General features: G+C 36.9%; 1 protein-coding gene across 2 annotated transcripts; it reads left to right on the forward strand.

Moving 5' to 3' along the window:
* Window positions 1–96: 96 nt before the first annotated feature.
* Window positions 97–21638, forward strand: il12rb2l (interleukin 12 receptor, beta 2a, like). 2 transcript variants are annotated; one of them, XM_017705903.2, is made up of 13 exons: window positions 97–440; window positions 1409–1690; window positions 6040–6175; window positions 9167–9321; window positions 9458–9606; window positions 10524–10668; window positions 12580–12774; window positions 14320–14421; window positions 14678–14812; window positions 16962–17114; window positions 18630–18711; window positions 18934–19024; window positions 19339–21638. In XM_017705903.2, the coding sequence occupies exons 1-13, from the start codon at window positions 368–370 to the stop codon at window positions 19714–19716; spliced, it is 2076 nt and encodes a 691-aa protein (XP_017561392.1). In that variant the 5' UTR covers window positions 97–367; the 3' UTR covers window positions 19717–21638. The 2 variants fall into 2 exon arrangements, with proteins under 2 accessions (XP_017561392.1, XP_017561393.1); XM_017705904.2 differs by having other exon boundaries at window positions 18934–19018.
* The last annotated feature ends 1091 nt before the right edge of the window (window positions 21639–22729 follow it).

Here is a 22729-nt window from a genome sequence, read left to right on the forward strand (position 1 = left end):
GGATCTGCAGAAACGCCCCTGAGGGCTGTTGTAATGGTCCCGGCGAGGAACTGACAGTGTAAACAAGCACGTAGTGCAGGAAAAAGTTCAGTTTTACGAGCGCTGTGGAGCTGTGAGGAGGTCAGTCGGTTTAGGAAAAGAACCGCGTAATTCCTCCTCCTATGGGCTCGTCGGGTAGAATAAGATGTTTGTAAAGACGTCTGTTTTCAAATTTCAACAACATTTATTTGCGGGTTGTCTGTAAGTTAGTGAACGGTACCAGCTCACGTTGTTCACGCGCACCACTCGAAGGCGTTCCTGACTGGAAATGGATTAAACTGAAGCGATGTTGCCTGGCAGGGTAGTCACTGGAGTGATGCAGTGAGTGATGGCATGGCACAGTGGCGCGCTGGTCCTGCCTGTCTTCACTCTGTGTTTGTTCGCCTGGCTTTGTCCTTACGGTGAGTGAAATAGTTCACCCTGTTTCTGAAGTACTGAAGTGTTGAAATGGGTGGATATTCGTCATACATTGGCGTGTAGTGCTGAGAGTATTACATGTATTACAGACTCGTAGCTAGTGAACCTGTCGGAGCTGCAACATGTTTAGCTCTTGTCTGGGCTTCGCAGAAGAGTGTCTGAGTGGTTTAATTCGGGGGGTCGGGGGTGGGGGGGTGGGGGTAGTTGACCTGTCAAAAATGTTGATACTGTGAGACATTGTCACGATACGCATCTCGTTTTAGTTTTTTTTTTCCTTCTAAAATTTAATAAGTTGGAACAGATAATAATAATAATAATAATAATAATAACAATAATATTAATAAACCTACAACTACAGTTTGTTTCACAAACTATAGGGCTCTAAATCCAATGAATCAGGCTTAATTATGGTAACTTTGTAATGAAACATTTACTCAGTCACTTCTTTAAGTATTCACAATGTCTACGATATTGTCATCATCATCATTGGCCTCAACCCCCCCCCCCCCCCCCATGACAGGGTATTGTTCAGCTTATTTTCTCAATATAAGGTTTGATAAGTTAAAAAGGACAAAAAGAACCAGTACTGCCACTTAAAAAAAAAAAAAAAAAGAAATCAGTGATTTTTATTCACATACTGTGTTGAAATAAATCCAGTTAAACAGGCCTAGCTTTGCTCTCCTTGTGATGAAACTCAGAGTTGGTCAATGTTCTTTATGTACTGATGATATTTACAGTATACTCTGAAAAGCGTATTGTGACAATGTGATGTAACTGATCTCAGTAGCGATAAATGTAGTCATAATGCCCGTGTTTGTATTGTAGCATATTTTTAAGTAATCCTGTAGCTTGTTATATATACACGTTATTGAGAGACTCATTTTGATACACTCGTTGCTCTATTTAATGTTTCATAAAAATTCTTTCTGTTTCTGTTTCTTTGTTCATCCAGCCTCCCTTGGACAGGATGTAAGGTGCTGGTGGAATAGAGGTATATCTGTCAGCCGTAATGTGTCTATTGAGTGTCATGCAGAGCCACCGAGGTTCCCGCAGAAGTGTGATCGCTGTCAGCTTCGTCTTAGCGCAGCTGAAAACTCAACGCTGGCCGTGCCTCACCGGTGCACCCACAACGCTGCAAATTTCACTGCCCTTTTGTCACCGCAAGCCCTGCAGAACATAAGCTGTGAGCTGTTGTGCGGACAGGCAAATAAAACCTGTGCAATACAAGAAGGCTGTGAGTATTACACTGCTAAGATCTTATTATGTGCATATCACAGGCAAGTGGAAAAAAAATATCTGTATCAAAAGATAGCGATCACACTGGACTGACCAAACTGTATGATTTTCATGAAAATATGAATTACATTACTGATGCCATTACTTATTTAATGTGAATGAAAAGTGGCTAATGCTTTACATAAGACCAGGTTGGCTGTGTTGGTTTGTGGGCAGGAGCATTTGGCCACATGTCTATTTAAAAGAGCATGTGTCCCAGTAAATGTGCTCTAATAAAAAGGCAGGCCAGGGTCTGTAAAACACCTGATAGAGTCTTAAGCTGGCAGGGTAAAATATGACCAAACGGGTTTTTGATCTATCCCACTGTAAGGTTCAACATGTAGGAGCACTCAGCCAGTCCTGATTTTACTGCTCAGGGGTCCTCAGGCAGAGTTAGGAAGTTAGCACATTTTTTTCATGCAAGCCATCACAGATAAATGTAAAATTATCACTGATTTAATGCAGTTGTGTGCTGGCTTTGTTGCATTTAGTTACAAATATATTTAAGTCCCATATCCCCCATGTGACTGTTTGGATTCACGTACAATCAACTTGACCACGCTACTGCAAAGACTTATATAAAGGGCCTTCAATTCTCCAACATCAGGACAACAGTCCTGCATCTTAAACACTTACAGCAGAGTTAGATACATGATGTCTGTAGTGCTGTACCTTGCATATGTACAGTTCTGTGCAAAAGTCAGAGACCACCCTTCATTTATTTAATTTCCAGCCAAAGAAGAAAAAACGTGACTAACAACCGTTCAAGACCTCATAGACCACCAAAAATGTCACCATCAGATAAACAGTTATTAAAGCTTTTGTCTTTGAGAGAAAATCAAGCTCCAGATCTGAAAATCCAGACAGATGTTTCTGTCAACTTAACACCATGGGTCTGAAAGGATGTGTAGATGTAAAGAAGCCGTTACAGAGAAATAGAATTATGTCCATTATAGGTGTTTGAGATTGCTTGGATTGTGAGAAGCAGAACATGCAGCCAACTTCTAAGACTGAGCTTTGAAGTTATGGAAAAATGTCACTGCGGGTTACTTTGAAAACTGAAAGCAAGTCTCCTGAAAAGAATGGAAACTGTAATAAAGGGTGGACATAGTAAATAGTGGAAAAAATATGTTTAGTTATTGAGACTTCTGTGTATTTTTCTGTTATATGTACATATTTTCAGTTTTTTTCTCTATGCTGAAAAATTTGTACTGAACTGCTGTTTGGACCAATAATTAAATAAACACAGGCTGTCTGACTTCTGAACAGTGCTGTATATGTATTCACAAGCAGCAGTTACTATAGATTGAAGTATCTTTTTTGAACATTTGTACTTGCAATAAACTGTCAAGCCATCGGCAATGCAATAGATTAGAGGACCTTTTCAACAGTCGACATATTAGTGTTACCTGAAGTCACTAAAACCACTGGCATATGGTTAGATTATAATTTCTTGATGATCAATATTATTATTGGATACTAATATGATAATCCTCTGTTGATTTAGTCTTTCAGAGTATGCTTATCAAAGTGATTGGTGTTTTTGAGACTTGGAAGGAAAGAGCTGAATCTGGGGAGGGAAAGTTACTTTATGGTTAACGTCTAAGAACGTCTAAGCAAATGTTTTTACCATTGAAAAGGTTTTTAATATTGACAGTAACCAATAATGAACCATATGCACAGGTAGGTGTTGGCAACACAATATTATTGTTATTTTGTTGAATTGATTAAACCATGGGTTTCATCAGTACTTCTAAAACACTGAACTACTGTGTCAAAAACGACACATTTAGACCAAAGTGCTCTTAGCAAAATAGTGTTAAACTATTGTGTAAAAGTCCCACCCACACACAATAGTTTCTGACTATTGAAGTTGGTCAGTATCATTAAGCCAAGGAAAAATTTAGAGTAAACTGTGTGAAAGTTTAATCTAAAACCACTCACACAGTCTCACACTTACACAGACTACGTCACAACGTGCTATTCTTAGGACACGTGGTACATCAAGGACAATTTCTTTTGTGTGCTAAAGGATCAATACTCCTCGTTATCTTTGGAACTAAGCAATTCATGCAATTCCATTCCTGTTATGTGTTGAAATGTTTGTTTTAACGTACTTCCCATAACGCAGCCGTGTTACGAAAGACTCTACAGCAGATTCCTCTGACGTTGTTCTTCTGGGGTCTGTGCAGTATTTGTGTCCGTGTTTCAGCTCTTTGAGTTCTTAAGAAAGGTAGAAATTCTCAAGGTATATTTAGTAACTACAACCAACCTTGAATATACTTCAGCATATTTAAATGTAAAAGATTCGTGCTTCTCTCTCCATATGCCTTCAGCAGTGATGCCAATTCAGAAGGTGTTGCTCCTGTGAAATGGTGCTGTACTTTTAGCTGTGCGATACTCCGAGCAGTGGCTGATAAATCGATTACAGTTTCTTATCTACTAATAGTAAAAACAAGAACAACACGGGATCGGTTTCTACTACCTTTAATAAAATACGGATTAGAGCTGATATAGATGGAATTCAGAGACGTACAAAGAAAATGTATTAATAGGCATCAGAACAGACTAATATGAGCAGAAAATGTGGGATATTGAAAGGAAAATAAGAAAGCTTCTTATTCACTCCTGTAACAAATCTAGCCTGAAATAGCACACACTCAAAGATTGTGTGATGTGTTGTTAGCTATAGTCCTTCCTGTGGGGTAGTACAGCATTTGTGTAGATTGACCATGATGATTTACTTTTTGATAGCAATGCACCAAAATGACAATTCTTAACTACAATTTCATTAATAAATGTTATTTAATATTAAATATTAAAAGCCCATGTAGCAGTCTGGGGTTTCTACAGCAGGGGGTGCTGTTTGTTTGCAAGTCATTTTAGTGTTTGTCATTTAGAGAAAAAAACACCCATAAATCTCCTGCAGATATAATTTTAAAAAATCTAATACAACAAGACATGCAAGCATAGAAATCAGACCATTTAGCTGCTGCTGCTCAGTCTGTTTCAACTCGTCTGTGGTGACCTGCACAGAAAAGCAAAGGAAGAAACAACATTGTTGCTCATTATTACTCATTTTCATCAAATGTCAACTGTTAAATTTTAGATTTTGACACTTCAGTTTAGGCATATTTGCATTTACAGCATTTAGCAGATGCTCTTATCCAGAGCGACTGACATGAAGTGCTTTGTCTGTCTAGAGAAAGTAATTTTGCTAGTTACAGAAATAGAAAGCCAGTCCTGAGCTCACATACTGCTAGAAACGAAAGTCCATATTGATACCTAGTGAGAAAGGAACAGAATTAAACACAGCACAGTACAGTATATTTCAGTAAGTACAATACAGTACATTACAACTAATATATAACTCACTGCTCACTTGAATGCCTTTTTTCTGCCTTTTGTCTCTTTTGGTCAAAAGTGCCAGTTTTTGGTGGCTGAAATTAAGGTGCATCACTGCTTTCAGATGCTCATTTTAAGTGTTTTGATCAAAAATGAAAGGTCATTAAGGAAAAGTACTGGTAGCAGTATTGGATAAGGCTCAAGGTTTCGATATTAGTACTGGAAAAGAAAAAAACTATCTTCAAAAGGAAAGGTTTCCTGAAAAATCTAACTTACACAATGTCACTCCTCCCCCGGACATGGTGTTTGGTTAAGTTTGAACCTGAGCTTTGAGGCTATTTTTGAGTCACTAACAATTACTGGAAGTCTGAGTGACCTATTTCAGAGCCCCAGTGTAAAACTAGAGAAGTGTGGACACCAGTCATGTCTTTGATGATTAGCTACAGTTTGGGTGCATGAGACATTGTGTATTTATTTTTAAGTATCTTCTGAGCAAGGCTAAGTGTTCTGCCGATTTGCCTTTCATTTGACACTGTACTGCAATGTACCGGCTCCTCGCAGTTGTCTTTGTAGAGTGACTATATTTTTTGTGTTAGATGTATTAAAATGCCATCATAGCATCATAGCTGACTGAGGTGTATAGTACTTGTGCATATGCAGAACTTTGATGCTTAAAGGAATATGGCTTTAGAGTAAGTTCATGTAGTGGGCTTGCTTTTTGCACTCCAGCCTACAAGACTTCCTGTGTGCATGTGGTCTCACATTTATTCACCCTCAAATTGTTGCGTAGGCAATTTTAGTGAGACAGTAAAACAGCTTCCGTATTTGTTTGTTGGGTAGGGTGGGTGATAGAACCAGAGTGACAAAGTCTCGCTTTGTGTTTTCTTTGACCCCTTTTTGTCTTTTTTCTCTCCCCTGTCACTTTTATTTGAATTCTTACTTAAATTCTCCTTGTCTCTACAGATCCACCCCCCATTTGCTTAATTCCTTTGTATGATGGAAATCAAAATATCCACTGCCGATGGACCAGCTTATATAATATCCTGAACCCAAACAACTTCACCCTACATTGGGAAGAGGAAGAGGTTGATGAAACATGGTAATGTAACTGTATACCATCTGTATCAAATTAAGTAAACTTCTATTGTAAATCTGTGATCAACACCAAACAAGCAGCACACACCTCTTGTACTTAGTGCTAGTTGACCAAGAGAGCAAAAGAAGTCTCCAAGGCTAATGCAAAGTAAATTGAGTATTTAAACAATGGAACTTCCACCTCAGGTTGGGCAATATTACAATACTTATTGTTACCAAGATAACGTCACATTATGTCTTAGTATGGTTTTCTGAGCATATCATGGATATTGTCCATACTTTAAAATACTTTCCAACTGCATGTATGATTACAAAGAGAGCATTATTAGTAGTGTTTAATAGGATTTAGTAACTTTTCTAACACCAGTAGAATATGTTGAAATTTAACATATTGAGGAATTGCAGCTGAGGACGTCTTCCTTTCGACTCACTGCAGTTTGGGCCACAAGTGGCTATCATGGAATTTTCCTCTTAAAAGTAGTGATAAATTAGTCATACTGTCTGAATACCATGTATTAGGGAGCCTGACAGCAGGCAGCCATCTAGCTAGGCATGGGTGTTGAAAATGTGCTGAAAGAATGTCTTCCCACAGAATAGCAACATAACAGGATTTTAAATGGGAATTCCACCAATTTTTCAAAATCTCATTGGAGTAGTTTGATATGAAATGGTTCAACTTACAAACTCTGATTTCTTTATATGTGTGTGTGTGTGTGTGTGTGTGTGTGTATATATATATATATATATATATATATATATATATATATATATATATGGTAACTTAAAATAGAAAATGGTAACTTTCCAGGAGAAGGAAAAAACATACTTTACTTTTAATGTAAGTCAATGGAGCCAGACTTTTTTCAAGTGTTTTTGGGCCATTTCTTTTACTCCAATCATCATGAAATTTGCACACAATGTATAGAGCAACAGGCATTTTCAGATTATGTCAAAAACTGAAAAACAACAAAAATGGAGATACAAGGTTTTCTTCTGACAGCATATATATATATATATATATATATATATATATATATATATATATATATATATATATAATGTACATATATGTGTGTGTGTGTGTGTAGTTTAATAATGACTTATAACATATATAATGATATATCTATTTACAGTAACTCAACATACTATTCAGATGTCAAACTGCTACTGCTTTATTGTTTTTACTGTGATATATGCACAATGTGACAAGTCTTAACTTCAGACATCAGATCAGATCTTGGAGTAGTTTGATATGAAATGGTTCAACTTACAAACTCTGATTTCTTTACAGTCTTTATGTGTGTGTGTGTGTGTGTGTGTGTGTGTGTGTGTGTGTGTGTGTGTGTGTGTGTGTGTGTGTATATAGAGGGCCATATGTGTATATATATATATATATATATATATATATATATGGCCCTCTACTGCATATATATATATATATATATATATATATATATATATATATATATAATGTACATATATGTGTGTGTGTGTGTGTAGTTTAATAATGACTTATAACATATATAATGATATATCTATTTACAGTAACTCAACATACTATTCAGATGTCAAACTGCTACTGCTTTATTGTTTTTACTGTGATATATGCACAATGTGACAAGTCTTAACTTCAGACATCAGATCAGATCTTGGAGTAGTTTGATATGAAATGGTTCAACTTACAAACTCTGATTTCTTTACAGTCTTTATGTGTGTGTGTGTGTGTGTGTGTGTGTGTGTGTGTGTGTGTGTGTGTGTGTGTGTATATAGAGGGCCATATGTGTATATATATATATATATATATATATATATATATATATATATATATATATATATATGGCCCTCTACTGCATATATATATATATATATATATATATATATATATATATATATATATATATATATATATATAATGTACATATATGTGTGTGTGTGTGTGTAGTTTAATAATGACTTATAACATATATAATGATATATCTATTTACAGTAACTCAACATACTATTCAGATGTCAAACTGCTACTGCTTTATTGTTTTTACTGTGATATATGCACAATGTGACAAGTCTTAACTTCAGACATCAGATCAGATCTTGGAGTAGTTTGATATGAAATGGTTCAACTTACAAACTCTGATTTCTTTACAGTCTTTATGTGTGTGTGTGTGTGTGTGTGTGTGTGTGTGTGTGTGTGTGTGTGTGTATATAGAGGGCCATATGTGTATATATATATATATATATATATATATATATGGCCCTCTACTGCATATATATATATATATATATATATATATATATATATATATATATATATATATATATATATATATATATATATGGCCCTCTACTGCATATATATATATATATATATATATATATATATATATATATATATATATATATATATATGGCCCTCTACTGTGAATGGATTAAAATATATGAATGAAAATTCATTTTAAGACGGAACGTTAGGTGTCTATCAGACACATTAGGTCTAGGTTTGCGAGGGCCAGTGAGGGGCTATTACAATAAGAATTCTAATTCTAAACTCTGCACCCTACGGAGAGGATTCAGAAAAAATAATAATTTGAGTGAACATTTTGCAGTTCATATGCAAGTTTTCTTTTATTCGTGGTCACAATTTCTGTTAATCGTGCGCACATTTTCCTTACTTTGTGGATACGTTTTTTTTTTTTATTATTATTATTTATGATCACGATTTTCTAATTCTTTCGTTTCGAGTGCCGATATGGGAAACAGGGAATCCCATATGCAAACATGTTTAGACATAAGATACTCTAATGAATAGGACATTTGGCCCATGCTCTGGCTTAGTAAATATTTGGAGTTGATTCATAAATATGTATTTACTACAACAAGTAGCTATTCAGTTTATTGGCCCAGTGATTTCAAATCACAAAAAATAAGTATGTTTGACTTTGCAAAGTATATGTCTTAATAGTGTATGTGTGGTTTTGTTTGTGTATAATTTATGCAGGAACCATGACTCTCGTGTAATGGGAAATAGCGACTATGGCACAATCCAACGTGTTAAATACACAAGGAGCTTTCACTTCAGAGTGTGGGTCTCAGCTGTGAGTGCGCTGGCCACTGTAGAGTCAGAAGCTGAAACTTTCAACACAGACGATATTGGTTGGTTTTTTCTACTCTTGCTTTTCTCCTGCTGTGTAGCCCTTTTGCAACTCATTCTTTGTACTCTACATTCACTCTTAAAGCCATTTTAAGTCATTTCACTATTTTCAATGTCTTTCACTTTATAACCCTTTAGAAGAGCCACTGTCTCCGTTAATCACCAATCACACATGTGATCCATTTGAGATCTTCTGGTCTGTGGAGGATGATGTCAATGAAGCAAGCTCACAACAAAGGATATGTGAGGTCCAATACATGAATGAGTGTGACATGGACTGGACAGAGGTGAGACGCAAGGGGGGCTGAAATATGTATAAGGGTTTTTCTTTGTATATTTTGCTTTTAAGTGGTTGAAGAGCTGCGCCCTCTTCCCATGGAAAAACGAAGTTGCTCCCTAGCTGCACAATTGAGATATTTGCTTATTGACTTTTCTGTTGTCTGCTCACAAATAATGTTCTTTCATAGCTGCTGTTGTGAAGTTGGAACAGGTTTGCAGAATGTAATAGAGAATGCAAAAAAATTCCCTTCAGTCTACTTAGAAGAGTAATAGCATGGTTCAGAAAGTTTGTTTGATATTATCCCAGTTGTTGTCTCCAAATATGAATAATAAAATCTAAGGTTTGTTTTTTGCTGTATGACTTTTGCTTTAATGTCAGATGTGTCTGTGTGAGTGCTAAGCAAACCAGAACCGAAATACAACTGGAAAGAGAAAGTTTGTGAAACCTGAAAATGTTGCTATGAAATACCAGGTGGTTGCTACATTGTTGCTAGGCTGTTCCTGTGTTATCCCAGTTGGTCGATAAGGTGTTGCAGAGCCACTGCTATGGAGTTCCATGTTGTTCTTAAGGTGTTGCTGAGCCAGTGCTATGTGAAGCCAACTTAGTAATATATTGTTTTCTGCTTTGGTCTGGGGGAACTAGTTGCAAGTATTAGAATTTCTCATTAGGCTGAATGAGACTGTCTAACCTCACAACAGTGGCTTCTCTGAGTGGGCACACCAGCTTAGACACCCTTTTTTGTCATTCTGCAGTGAGTGCAATAAAACACAAGAACAGTAGTGTGCTTGGATCACTGGAAGACTCATTGAGACATTCTTAAACATGACATGCCATGTCTTTCATTTGAAAATATATCATTTTTTGGCTGATTTTGTGTGTGTGTGTGTGTGTGTGTGTGTGTGTGTGTGTATGTGTGTGATGTAGGTTGAAGGAACCTATGACTTAAGCTTTACGCTAGATCATCCTGTGCCATTTCTCACGTATATGTTCCGTGTTCGCTGTGGTTTTCTTGGAGAAAGGATTATAATGAGTAACTGGAGTTTATACACCACCAGGACTCCTGCTGGAGGTAAGCAGTTGCCCTTTCTCCAACCACAAGGGAGTTCTTCAGTAACAACTGTTGTGATACATTTTGTGGAATTTTAAAATGAAAAGATGTAAATACAACTGCTCTGGCAAAGTATTTTGAAAAAGAAATCGTCTACCTTAGATTTACAAGCAGAATTGATGACTGCAATGTCCTTTTTACTGGGCATCCTAAGAAAACAGTCCATCTACAACATGCAGCAGCATGGACTCTAATGAAAACAGAGAGATCTCATAACACCCCCATTTTGAAAAGAACTGCACTGCCTGACAATATCTTTTAGGATAGATGTTGAAGTTCTGCTTTTAGTTTTTATGGCTCTGAATGACGTAGCTGCTGTTGTAGTCCTCAAGTCTGGTTCTCTGTCTTGAAAACATAAACTAGCAGTCTTTCTCTCATCTTGGTCTCGACCTCATTTGGTTTCAGTCTTGTCTCAAGTCTCGGGGAAAGTTGGATTATTATGCTAATGATAATGATAATGAATGTAAAATTAACTCCAAACAGTCAGGCATTAGTGACCTGATAGATTTTATCCAGAATATTAGTGAAAGATAGATTTAGATTTTGTACTATGATAGGCTGATGAAAGTTAAAACAAAAATAGTTTAGTGTTTAATTGAGGCAGACATGGAATTAATGGATGCTTGAATGTCTGCTCAATTTCTGACCAGTCAAAGAATGTAAAGAACACTCATGTGTATAATTTGTTGCACTTCAGCCATACCAGCAAATATCCAGACCGGATAAGGAAAATATAATTCCATAAGACAGTCTATGTGTATAAACAGCCTTAGACACAGTAGTGTTCTTTGGAAACAGATAGTGGTTCCTGAGCTGCCTAATATTGAGACTTCTCTGACTACAGTGCTACAACTAGTATATTCTCCTTTTGAAATTTCTGTTCTAGAGTGTTTAGGATGTTTGTGTTTCCTGTGATCCCACCCACTGCTCATTCCCCAGTGCCATTTCATCTCCCTGGGTTGCCACATATGAAACAAATTGGCATGCAAACAATGCAGCATGCTGCAGCCATGGAAGCAAGTAAATTAACTGGATCCTGAATTTTCTGCATCTTTCTAAAAGCTCCATGACCAGCAATATAGTAAAATGCAAGTAAATATTGGCAATGCATTTGAAAGGTAAAGGTAGCTTAGAGCCGAGAAAGAGTTTAATACTGATGCTGAGTCTGCAAATTTTCACCTTGGCAGATAAGCATTGAGCTTTAGCTGAGGTTAGCTAACCAAAGCTAAATTGTCCAAGCTAGTAGTAGGACATCTTAAGTAACTTCAACATTTGAGGACTCGCATTTGTGTTCTGTGGTCCATGTGCTGAAGTTGGATTCCTATTTGCCAGCTATTTATTTAATGTACCAGCTAAGCTAACACAGCTAAGTTAATAAAGTCCATATGAGCTGATTTTAAATTGGAAATAAAAGCATTGAATGCCTATGCATTAGCGGCAGTGTAGGACTTGCTGTTGCTTGCTATTGTAAAAGTTTAACGTTACACTTGTTCATAGAGGTTCAATGTCCTCAACCTGGCAACCCTGTGGGGTAAGAGTCTGGGTAGGAGGGGACGGTGGCAAACAAGCATATTGCATATTGCTCCTTTAAAGTTTTGTATGTTTTTGCTGCTTTAAATTCTTACAGCTTTATAAACCTGTTACATTAATTTGTTATGTAAAAAAAGAAACAAAAAAAACAAAAAACATTGTTAGTTTTAATTAATTTTGGCCTCTTTGGACATGTTCTGTAGGCAGAATGAATAGTGAGACAAGAATGTTCATTGCACTTGACCTGAAACAAATTGAAAGTGGGTTGTATCTGACATTGATTGAGCCAAGCTGGCCATGGAGCCATTAAGAGGTCTGAGTAACAATGTGATGTTTTACTAGATCTGGCAAAACCTGAGATACTACTCAACGTGACCGGGGGGAGCCAGTTTCTGAATGTGTCATGGTCAGTACCCTCACAGTCCATTGAGCACATACAGGAGTATGTGGTGCAGTATAAGCCTGTAGGACTACCTTGCACACATTCCCAGAACTGGGTCAAAGTAAACATAACCCAGAACTGGGTGACACTCAGAGGTAGGTGTGTATGTGTGTAATAGCAGTTTGCCTTACGTTAAAGTCGTTGCAGCTCCAAACAATGATTGTTTGCTTTGACAAGAAACAAGTACTCAGGGAGATTTTCTCATAACATCTAACACGTTTGAAAGCACAGATATGACTCAGAATGTTCACATGCTACTAAAGTTAAAATGCTGCCTTCGTGTCAGTGTGTACTCCTTTCAGAAGTGAAACTGGCTTACATCAGTTTTCAATACTGTAGCTCTCCCAACTCCTTTTGCACCGCAGAGTTTTGTGTATTCCTTGCTCTAACACATCCGATTCAGCTCAAGAAGGGGTTAATAATAGTTAATGATATGATTCAGATGTATTGGGAAAACAAAACTATGCAAAGCAGGACTGGAAACAAAAACAGTAGAAAAACTGGGCCATAGATATTAACATTGTACATGAACATTGTACATACAACTCATTGCTCAGGGTGGGCAGAATTAAGAATAGGGTACTAAGAGTATGCATAGGAGTATTTAATTGTTTTTAAGGGGGAAATTGCACTGATTTGTCAAAATGTCTGCACAATTAAATGGGTAAGATGTAAGCAGTGTCATTCAAATTTGATCCAATTGTAAGTCGCTCTAGATAAGAGCGTCTGCCAAATGTAAAATGTGCCAAATGTGGTTTGATGTGAAACGTGCTGTTCAAGGGAAACTAGTATCAGAGTCATCCACAGCCCAGTCATGATAGGAAATAGACATCTGAAGAGTTTCATGGCTCTAAAAGGTCAAGGTTATTACACTAACTACTTCGGCTGATGCCTGAGACATTATTTTATAATAGTTTTGTGAAGGTTTTGGCTTAAAACTTATATCGTCGCTGTCCAATGAAAAACGAGCATCTCCAAAATATTAACTTTACAGGAGAAGGCAGAAACGCTCATACCTTTAATGTAAGTCACTGTGAAGAAATTTTTTTCCAAGTGATTTTAGAGCATTTCTATTGGTGTACTATGCGCCTCAGCATTCGCTGACATTCTCTGTCATTTTACGTGGCCTTCCACTTTGTGGCTAAGTTGCTGTCGTTCCCATTCGCTGCCACTTTGACTAAGGAAGACCAACAGGATTCTAAAGGACTCCACCCACACATCTTCAATCCATATCCTGTACAATCTGGAAAATTTCTATATCGGTATCCTATCCCTGAGTACCTTCATCTCATTTATTATCTTCCTCAGACTAACTGCATATATGAAATGTGTACAACAGTACATTTCATAGTTTTATTTCATAACTTATTACTGTACAACTGTACACTGCAGTCTGCATGCCTAGGTGTTTGGTTTTAGACACCTGTGGCCATGAAAGTAATTGGACACCTAAATTCAATGATTTGGATGTGTGAGTGAATACTTTTGGTAATATAGTGTATTTGCAAAGGTTGTATAGATTTGTCAGTGGTCCTGCTGTTGATCATTGTATCCCTGTTCCTTCACACTTACTTCTGTTTGGCCTTCTCAGGACACTCATGACATATGATCTTAGTTCTGTCATTTGTCTCCATCTCCAGGTCAGTTTTGGAAATACACAGCCTACAATGTATCTCTGTTAGCTGTGATCAACAAGTGTATGCATTTAGTCCAGTCTGCAACTGTGTACACAGTTCAAGAAGGTATGCTAATAAGATCATTACTGTTGTGATGTTCTGTCTTGTGATACATACTGAATTTTGCTGAACTGAAACAAATCTTACTAGACTGTGAAGTACTCATGAGCTCAGTTTATCACATTTGTTTAGTTGAACCTTTAGCAGTAACTCTCTGCATGGCGTTACAAATTTAGTCATCACTGAAGTACTTCAGGCCAGAGTTCCTTATTGAGCTGTGTTTGTGTGATTTACTTATCTCTCATTTTTTCTCTGGTCTCAGTGCCTCCAAAAGTCACGGACATTCGTGTTACAGACATCTCTGCATCTAGTGCAATTCTGACATGGAAGCCTCTTCCGCTTGATAACAGTCAAAGAGTTATTCTGAACTACTTAGTGGCCGTCAGTAATCACACAGGTAAGGATTCTACATAACAAAGAATACATGATCATGCTTGTCCAAATGATTTTAGACATTGAGTAGAAGTGTAACTTCAGTGTATTTAGAACGCTTACAGCAATAAACCTAAACCCAATGTTTCTGTACACATAGGACATGTGGCCACTTAGAACTGTTTATATTGTAATATTTACAGTTGTGAGAAAATGTTTGTGGACTGTCTGGAATCATATGCATTTCTGCATAAATGGGTCCCAAAATGTGATCTGGTCTTTATCCTATTCATAATAGTGAATAAGGACAATCTTTCTTCAGAATTAATGAATTGTCATTAGCAAAAATAAATGGTTATGAATGTAACTGTGGTTCTTTGAATTCCAAATGACCACAGTGACATGACCTGAGATGTAACAAGTAAAATAAAAAAAAATAATAATAAAAAAAGGACCATAATTACATTTGCAGCTATCATTCTGTTTCATTTCTGCTGATGTGAAGTACAGTGCTTGACTAATAACTATACATTTCATAGGAAAAGGTCTCAACAAGAATAAATCTGAGGTAGGTTTAGGTGCAAATTAACACAGCAAGATGGCTTTTCTTAAGTGTAACCTGCCATAATGGACTCACTAAGAGGGACAGCAGCACTGAATCCATTAAAATCATGGTGTTGTAGTCAGTTATAATGAAATGTAGAATGTGAATCCTGTGTAATGTCTCCAAGGACAAGTGGAAGCATAAAGCAGCAGATGTAAAAATGTCATGGCCACTCTGTGTAAGGAGGTACTATTTTTCTTAGTGGAACACCAGACAGAAGATAATGTTACATCCATAGCATCCTATACCGATGTAAATTCTCATGATGGTGAACCTGTGTTGTCCACTGTGGATGTAAAGAGACATTAGGAATCGGCAAAGCTGCAGTAGGTTCAGGGAAATGACTGCACAGGAATGAAAGGTTTGTCAGGCAGATTGACGTGAGGCAGAAGATTGATAATGCTCTGAACTGGATGGTTTAAGACAGTGTAAAGTAACTCTTGTGCCATTGACCCTTAGACTCTGTGCTCTGAGCCTGTGCCATACTTGCCTCCTCATGCTTCTTGACCTCAGCGGGCACAATATCTACCCACACCCAGTGAATATCCTATGGGAACTTCATAGGAGAAGTGGCAGCAAAGAATTTCTAATGAGGACAATCGCACGTTTGCACGTTTTGTCAAAACGGAACAGCGTAAAATATTTCAGCACAGCTGTTATGTTTGTGAGCAGTTTTGAACATCAGTTCTAAGATTTTCTAATAGTGCCTTATGTACGTTTTGTCAGTACAGTATGTCAGTCACTGCAAACTGCTTCACTCACTGAGCTGAGCAACCAAGCAGCCCTCAGTGGCAGTAATGTTAACTTCCTACAGCCTATAACCTGTTTGCCTTAGAGAAACAGAGATGCTGTTAGCGTCGGTTTAATCTTTTTAGAATACACCCTTCTGCTTACCAAAATTATAGTACATTCCTACATAATGGCTTGAAATGTGTATTTTTTTCTTTGTAGTTGTTTAGCTTCATTCACTCCTTTTCATTAATGACCCCTCCAGTGTTGTGCTGTCATTTTTCCGGTATGATGTGAGAACGAGCAAGTGGCCAGGCTCCCCTTAAACTTACAGCGTCCAAAATCAGAACTTGCCTTCGGTTGAACCATTGCTTTAGAATTAAGGGCTTTAGAGGGGGAAACTACCAAAAAAGCCTTTCTATGCCATATATGCCAGCATTCATGACTGAGCATGTGTGCAAAGAGGAGGATTTCTAAATGTTTTTGTAATATACTGGAAAACAAGTAGGATTAATGCTTGCAAGGGAGATTCATGTGTACCTGACATTACAATGATAAGCAGAACTTCACTATTCATCAATAGCAAGTTAGTATGTATTCTCAGGTTCATGAAGAACAGGTTAACATCTTGGACTGTTTAGAAGCAAACACAACCGGTCCTATCTGTGAACCTGTGGGAAGAGAAAGAAGGATATTTTCTGTATGAGCAGTATGAGCAATCGCTGTGTGTTGTACTGTCTCTTGTTGTCACTGCTTCTTGTTGTCACTGGGGATGAAATGGCTTTCAGGCTAGTGGGCAGTGTCTTAGTCTATGGTTGAAAGCTTTTTGTCTTTTGAACAGTGTTGAATGTGAGCAGTGATAAGAACAGCATCCTTCTGACTGAGCTGAACCCTGGACAGCAGTATAAAGTGTGGATCAGCGCAGTGACTTCTGGTGGGCAGGGAGAGAAGACAACTACCTTATTCGCAACTAGAAGTGCCACTGATATTTCTGGTATGGTATAGTTTTGTATGTATGTATATACTGTATGTATGTATGTGTGTATATAAAATCTCACAACATGCAGTATGTACAGATGCTAAATTGTCAGGTGAAAGTCAGAATATTTTTGGAATTTTTTTTTATTTCTGCTATACGAGCATTTTGTGTTGTGTCAGCCCTATCCTGTTATTGGGGATCAGAGTGGTGCAAAAGTAATGACTCATTAAAATCATTATATGTACTCACCTGAACCAACCCTTCACATTTTAGCATCAGTGGATTACTGCAGAAACAGCTCTAAACAAGCACACTTTAGAAAGCTGTTTGTATCCAAGGCCAGTGAATAAGGAGAACTAAACTTGGATTTCTGAGCAGTGTGAAAACTGTTAGTGCCCGATGAAGCCATAAGGTTAAGGATGGCCAACAGTAATCATGAGAATTGTGGGATCTAATGATTTCATTTATATATTTGCTCATACATTTCTAAAATGTGGAAACTGGAACAATATACACCTGGATTAGGATTACAGAGAAGAGTAATACTTGTTTAACTAGTGTTAAAAATGCTTTTAAAAGAATCAAATGCAGATATTTTGGTGCAGTAGAGTAAAATAAATACATCAATAAATATCAGCTTGAAATATTTGTCAAATCTAAACATCTGTCCAATGATGAGATTAAATATCTGCCTATACCGGTATGACTTTGATATCACTGTGCATCCCTTTATAATGGTTATGTCCACTCCCTGAAGGTTACTGTTGAAATAAGCTACTCTTTGTTTACTAGTCCACTAAAGGCCTATCAGGGAATTTTAAAGACACACATCTTGGTCTGTATCAGTGTAAAAGGATGCGTAATACATGCTATTGTTTTAAAATGGGCAGTTTATTCTCCAGAGTGCCATAACTAAAGCCTTACACCTAACAGACTTCATGGAAACAGAACAAAAAACTCAAATGGTAACTTTACAGGAGAAGGAAAAAACCTACTTTACTTTTAATGTAAAGTCAATGGAACCAAAGTCCCCCTACCCCCCCCAAGTCATTTTCGGCCATTTTTTTTCATTCATCACGAAATGTACATACAATGTAAAGAACAACAGACATTTTCAGATCATGTGAAAAACAACAAAGATGGAGATACAAAGTTTTTTGTTGCGACAACAGCGATATGTAGCTTTCTTGAAATAGATTCCACTGTCCCATTACGCTGTATTTGAGCAGCTTTGCTCACTGGCTCATTTATTTTGGTCCCATAGAGTCATATAGTGTTTCTAAGGTAACCAGCCCAACAAGATTTGTCTGTGAAGCCAGACTATCTAATTGGACTTAGCAGCTGTTAGCAGGATAGCCCTCAGGCTGCTACTATTCAAAGGAGATCACTTTGAGTTATCGCTCTGATCACTGCGCATACTTCCTATCTGAATTTCTCTTTTATCTTTTATCTCATCTGCTACAGTAGATACAATATTGTGGCTACTGAGTAATGTTTAATGTCACTATATCTGTTGGTTTTGTTTTTCAGATTACACTGTTACAGTAGTGGTGGTCACAGTTGTGCTGTGTCTCATATTACTTATAATAATGATATTTGTTTTCATAAATTGGTAAGTGCTCTTAATAATGTTCTTTTATTTGCCCTAATGCAATCAGATCTTTTATCCATTTGTTATAAAAATGAAAAATACCTTGATCTCAATTTAGATTTTATGGGATTGTAAGTTGTGCTGATTTCATTTATAATGTTAAATAAAATAAATGCTGGTCAGCATCGAAAGAATGCATGCCATGGCTGTATTTCAACTTATATCTTATTTCCAACTATCTAGTTATACCTCATGGCTCCAGGGCAAAGTATGGCTGAAGATTCCAGATCCTATGAACAGCAGCTTGTTTCAGCAGAGGAACAATCAGGTCAGTGTAAGTAGCTGTGTGGCAGGAGTAAATCTAGTTCAGTTTAATCAGCAGCCAGTGGTGCAGTATTCCCATTTTTCCCCTGCTCTAGTATGCCTCGTTCAGCTCATGAAGAGTGTGTTAGTTACGTGATGAGTTGAATCATGTTGTGTGTACAGTAGGAATAAAAATGACTTTACTGCATTTAACTGTGTATTCTTCAGACTTAGTATGCAGTTAATTCTATAAGTGAATTATATATTGAAATGCTGATTAGTTTAACAAACATATGGATTAATGGGATGATTAATTTACACGATCTTTCCATGTATGTATTACAGTTCCGGCAATCGTGGCTGGTGCCTCACAATCCCTCAGAGCATGCTCTGACTATCTCTCCGGTGGATGAGGTCTTGATTTCTGACAAGCCCCTTGACCCAGAGGCTGAACTGATAGTGGAGTTTCCTGAGGTGGAGCAGCAGCAGACTCAGCCAGAGGAAGACAGAGAATATGGAGAGGAGGGAGAAAAAGAGCTACAAGGGCCTGGAAGATTAGACAGGAATGACTCCATGACACTTCAAAGAGCAAATGAATACAGACAGGTGATTGACAGCAGTGAGGAAGAGGTCAGCAGAGAAAATGATGATGATGACTGGGATGAGCTGCCGTCTCCTTCAGACTATGAGAAACATTTTTTGCCCTCCGTTCAAGATATGTAACTTTTTTTTTTTTTTTTTGTATTTGGGACACTGATTTCTAATGGACTGTTATAGAAATGGAAGTTATTCCAAACTTCTTGAAGATTTTTGAACATTCAGGGAGAACTGAACATTTCTTACCTTCAAAAGACATTTTTGTGATCAACATTTTGGATCTAGCATCTCGATTCATATAGTCATAATAACTGGAATTATTATGAAAAGTTACTGACCGGAGCATACTCAGTAGTTCTCAAAGTCATCAAAGCTGTAGAAACACGAATGTGTATTTTGACCTCCCTGAATAATTTGTAAAGTATTCTGCATCTGATTCAAGAAACTGTCGTATGACATGAAAACAAACAATGGCTGCATTCTAAATAGAATAGTACACCACCAATAGTACTGTATTTATTGGTCTCATGCCTCTATAAAACAAAATACGCTCATCTCATTGTCCACTTCTGAACGAGTAGTGTAATAATGGTTGTAGGAGCTTTCCACTTAAATTATCAGCAGAATGTTAACAGATTATGACATTCACCAGATTCATGAGCCAATGATTGTCCTCAGGTGTTGTTTTGGTCAAAGAGGGAATGTGCTGCTCCCCCTACTGGCCAGAGGTTAGATAACTTTTTTTTTTTTTGGTTTGTTTTTTTTTTTCTTTGACTGAAGAGAATCATTTGTGAAATGAACAAAATGTCATGGGTTTATTCAAGATGGTATAATGATAAGATGTAATATGATTATTTTCCTAAATCATTGCCTGCTTGAGTTATATAATTGCAGTATGTTTACTCTATGAGTAGCATAAAGTGCACTGTCAATATATCTTTAATGGAATGCAAGTAGTCATTGCATTTGTATGTAAAAAAAAAAAAAAAGTACATCCACTTTAGTACAAGAATTACCAAATGCTCAGTTATTAGTAATATCTCTTTTTTATTGATATTATGTGATATTGATAATAATGATTATCTGTTTTTATGATTATAAAATGTTACTCAAATTTACCTGACGTCCTACCAGACATGAGTTTGACTGTACTTGTTCACCAAAGATGAAATAATCTGTCAGCCAGATTTGCATGCACGTGTTTTATGATCGGCTCAACTTTGATGAATAAGGGCCAAAGACTTGTACACATGGAATACTTAATAGTCAGTACAACTGGTTATAGACGTTCATGGATTGAACTGTTTGTGGTTTTGAAACCTTTTATAGATGCCCATGACAAGAAGCTGAGATAGTATATCTCAGTATAACTTTACTGGATATCAGAGGCGCCTCTCCTACAAGCAATCAGGGTAACTTTTCAATGTACAATATTATTCCCAGCTTCTGGAGCAAAGACTACAGCCAAGTGTCCCCAACTGACTACCAGCCACAGTTACTATGCACAAATGATCCTAAGGTCCTTGATGGACAAGCAGTGTTTGATAGATGTTTCGCGTTCAGGGCATTTTACAGGGGAGTTCACATTTCATTGTTTACCTTTTTATCTAATAAATGTTCCTATATTTTCACAAATGTATGAGATCGTTATTCTCTATTTCTTATGCTGTAATTGTTTTACTGTAAACCTCATTAGAATGTACTAACCAAATGTGCAAACTGTATATTTACATTATATAAATGAAATGCTGTTAGTTATAAAGATGACATCCCTGTATAAGCCTGGAGTTTCATCATGTTATATAAGACAGTGGAATTTGGAGAAGGCATATCATACTCTAGAGGATTTTTTAAATTAGTATTTTATTATTTTTTGACAGCCTTTTTTCATTTTCATGCACTATGCACAATGATGCCCAGTGATGCTGCTCACTTCAGTACTGAATAAAGGATAGTGCCAGACACTCACAGAGGAAAATGGTGAGACTGAGATGTAAAAGGTTGTTTTAAATGTGCTTACTGTTATGAATACAGTATTCTGCCAATTCTGCCGTTGTTGTCATTGTCTGGCCTTGATAATCAGTTTCTGAACAGTATCAGGTAATGGTGTAACAACTTCAATACAGGTTAGAACAATGTAAAGACTATTGCTGATATGCTTCTGTCTCTTCCAACAATCTCTCATTTGCCATCTTTCATGGAAACCACCTCCAACAATAACCACTACTAGGCATTGGGGTGTATCCTGTCTATTTTTGTTCTGTTCGTAGTTCAGTTGTATTGTTATATTACATCACAGTTTCATAAGGATGTGCCACTTAGATTTGGTTCAGAACAAAACGGTGTTTTATATCAGTGTTTCCCCAGCCTTTTCCCTGCATGATGATATCGGAATCATATTGATATCAGCAGATTACTGCAAAAAAAAAAAAAAAAACAACGATCAGTCTCAAACCAATTTGATGGTGTATCTATTGTGCTGCAGATGAAACAGAATATGTAGTAGCTGGGCTGGTGGGCTAAAATATCTTTTTTATTGTATTTTATTTGTAGCCTTATAGAAGTACATGTATCTCTATGATGTTCATTTAAACAGATTCAGTCTGAAGACAGAAAGGAGCATGAAAAACATTGGATATCAACTTCAGCCCACAATTCCCATATTAGTGCATGCTTACATTTTATGTTTTTCTTGCTCCCAGTTCCTCTTATAAAGCTAATCAGCTAATTAAAACCCCCATACTGACATTAAGTGGGTGTGTTAAAAGCTCTAAAATGTGCAGGGCACTGGCCTCCAGGATCAAAACTGTTAAACACTGTATTACATCAATTATATACTAACTAGTGCCATGAAATGGTTCATTGTAAAGAACCTTACCAATGATTTATTTACAACAGTGATGGGAGCCAAGATGTCTACAACACAAATATAGCCATTTTATGCACTAGGCCAAATGACCAGTGAACCTGAGTCTGAGTTTTAGATACAGTGCTGATGATGGTAAAATAGTGGTAAATTGGATTAAGTTTTCTTGGATCCTATTTTGCCTTACAACACCCATGTATGGACCTATGAGATTAATGGCTTAGTCCTAATTTCTTGTTAGGAACAGTTAGTGAACGAGGCCCTTTCTTCTGT

The sequence above is a fragment of the Pygocentrus nattereri genome, chromosome 14 (genome assembly GCF_015220715.1).
Source record: "Pygocentrus nattereri isolate fPygNat1 chromosome 14, fPygNat1.pri, whole genome shotgun sequence".
NCBI classification, from domain to species: Eukaryota; Metazoa; Chordata; class Actinopteri; order Characiformes; family Serrasalmidae; genus Pygocentrus; species Pygocentrus nattereri.

What these genes read in the sequence shown, in the direction of transcription:
- il12rb2l (XM_017705903.2), top strand. Translation starts at nt 368, where the DNA reads ATGGCATGGCACAGTGGCGCGCTGGTCCTGCCTGTCTTCACTCTGTGT. An exon ending in CGCCTGGCTTTGTCCTTACG is followed by an intron (nt 441 to 1,408) that starts GTGAGTGAAATA and finishes TTGTTCATCCAG; the next exon opens with CCTCCCTTGGACAGGATGTA. An exon ending in GAAGAGGTTGATGAAACATG is followed by an intron (nt 6,176 to 9,166) that starts GTAATGTAACTG and finishes TAATTTATGCAG; the next exon opens with GAACCATGACTCTCGTGTAA.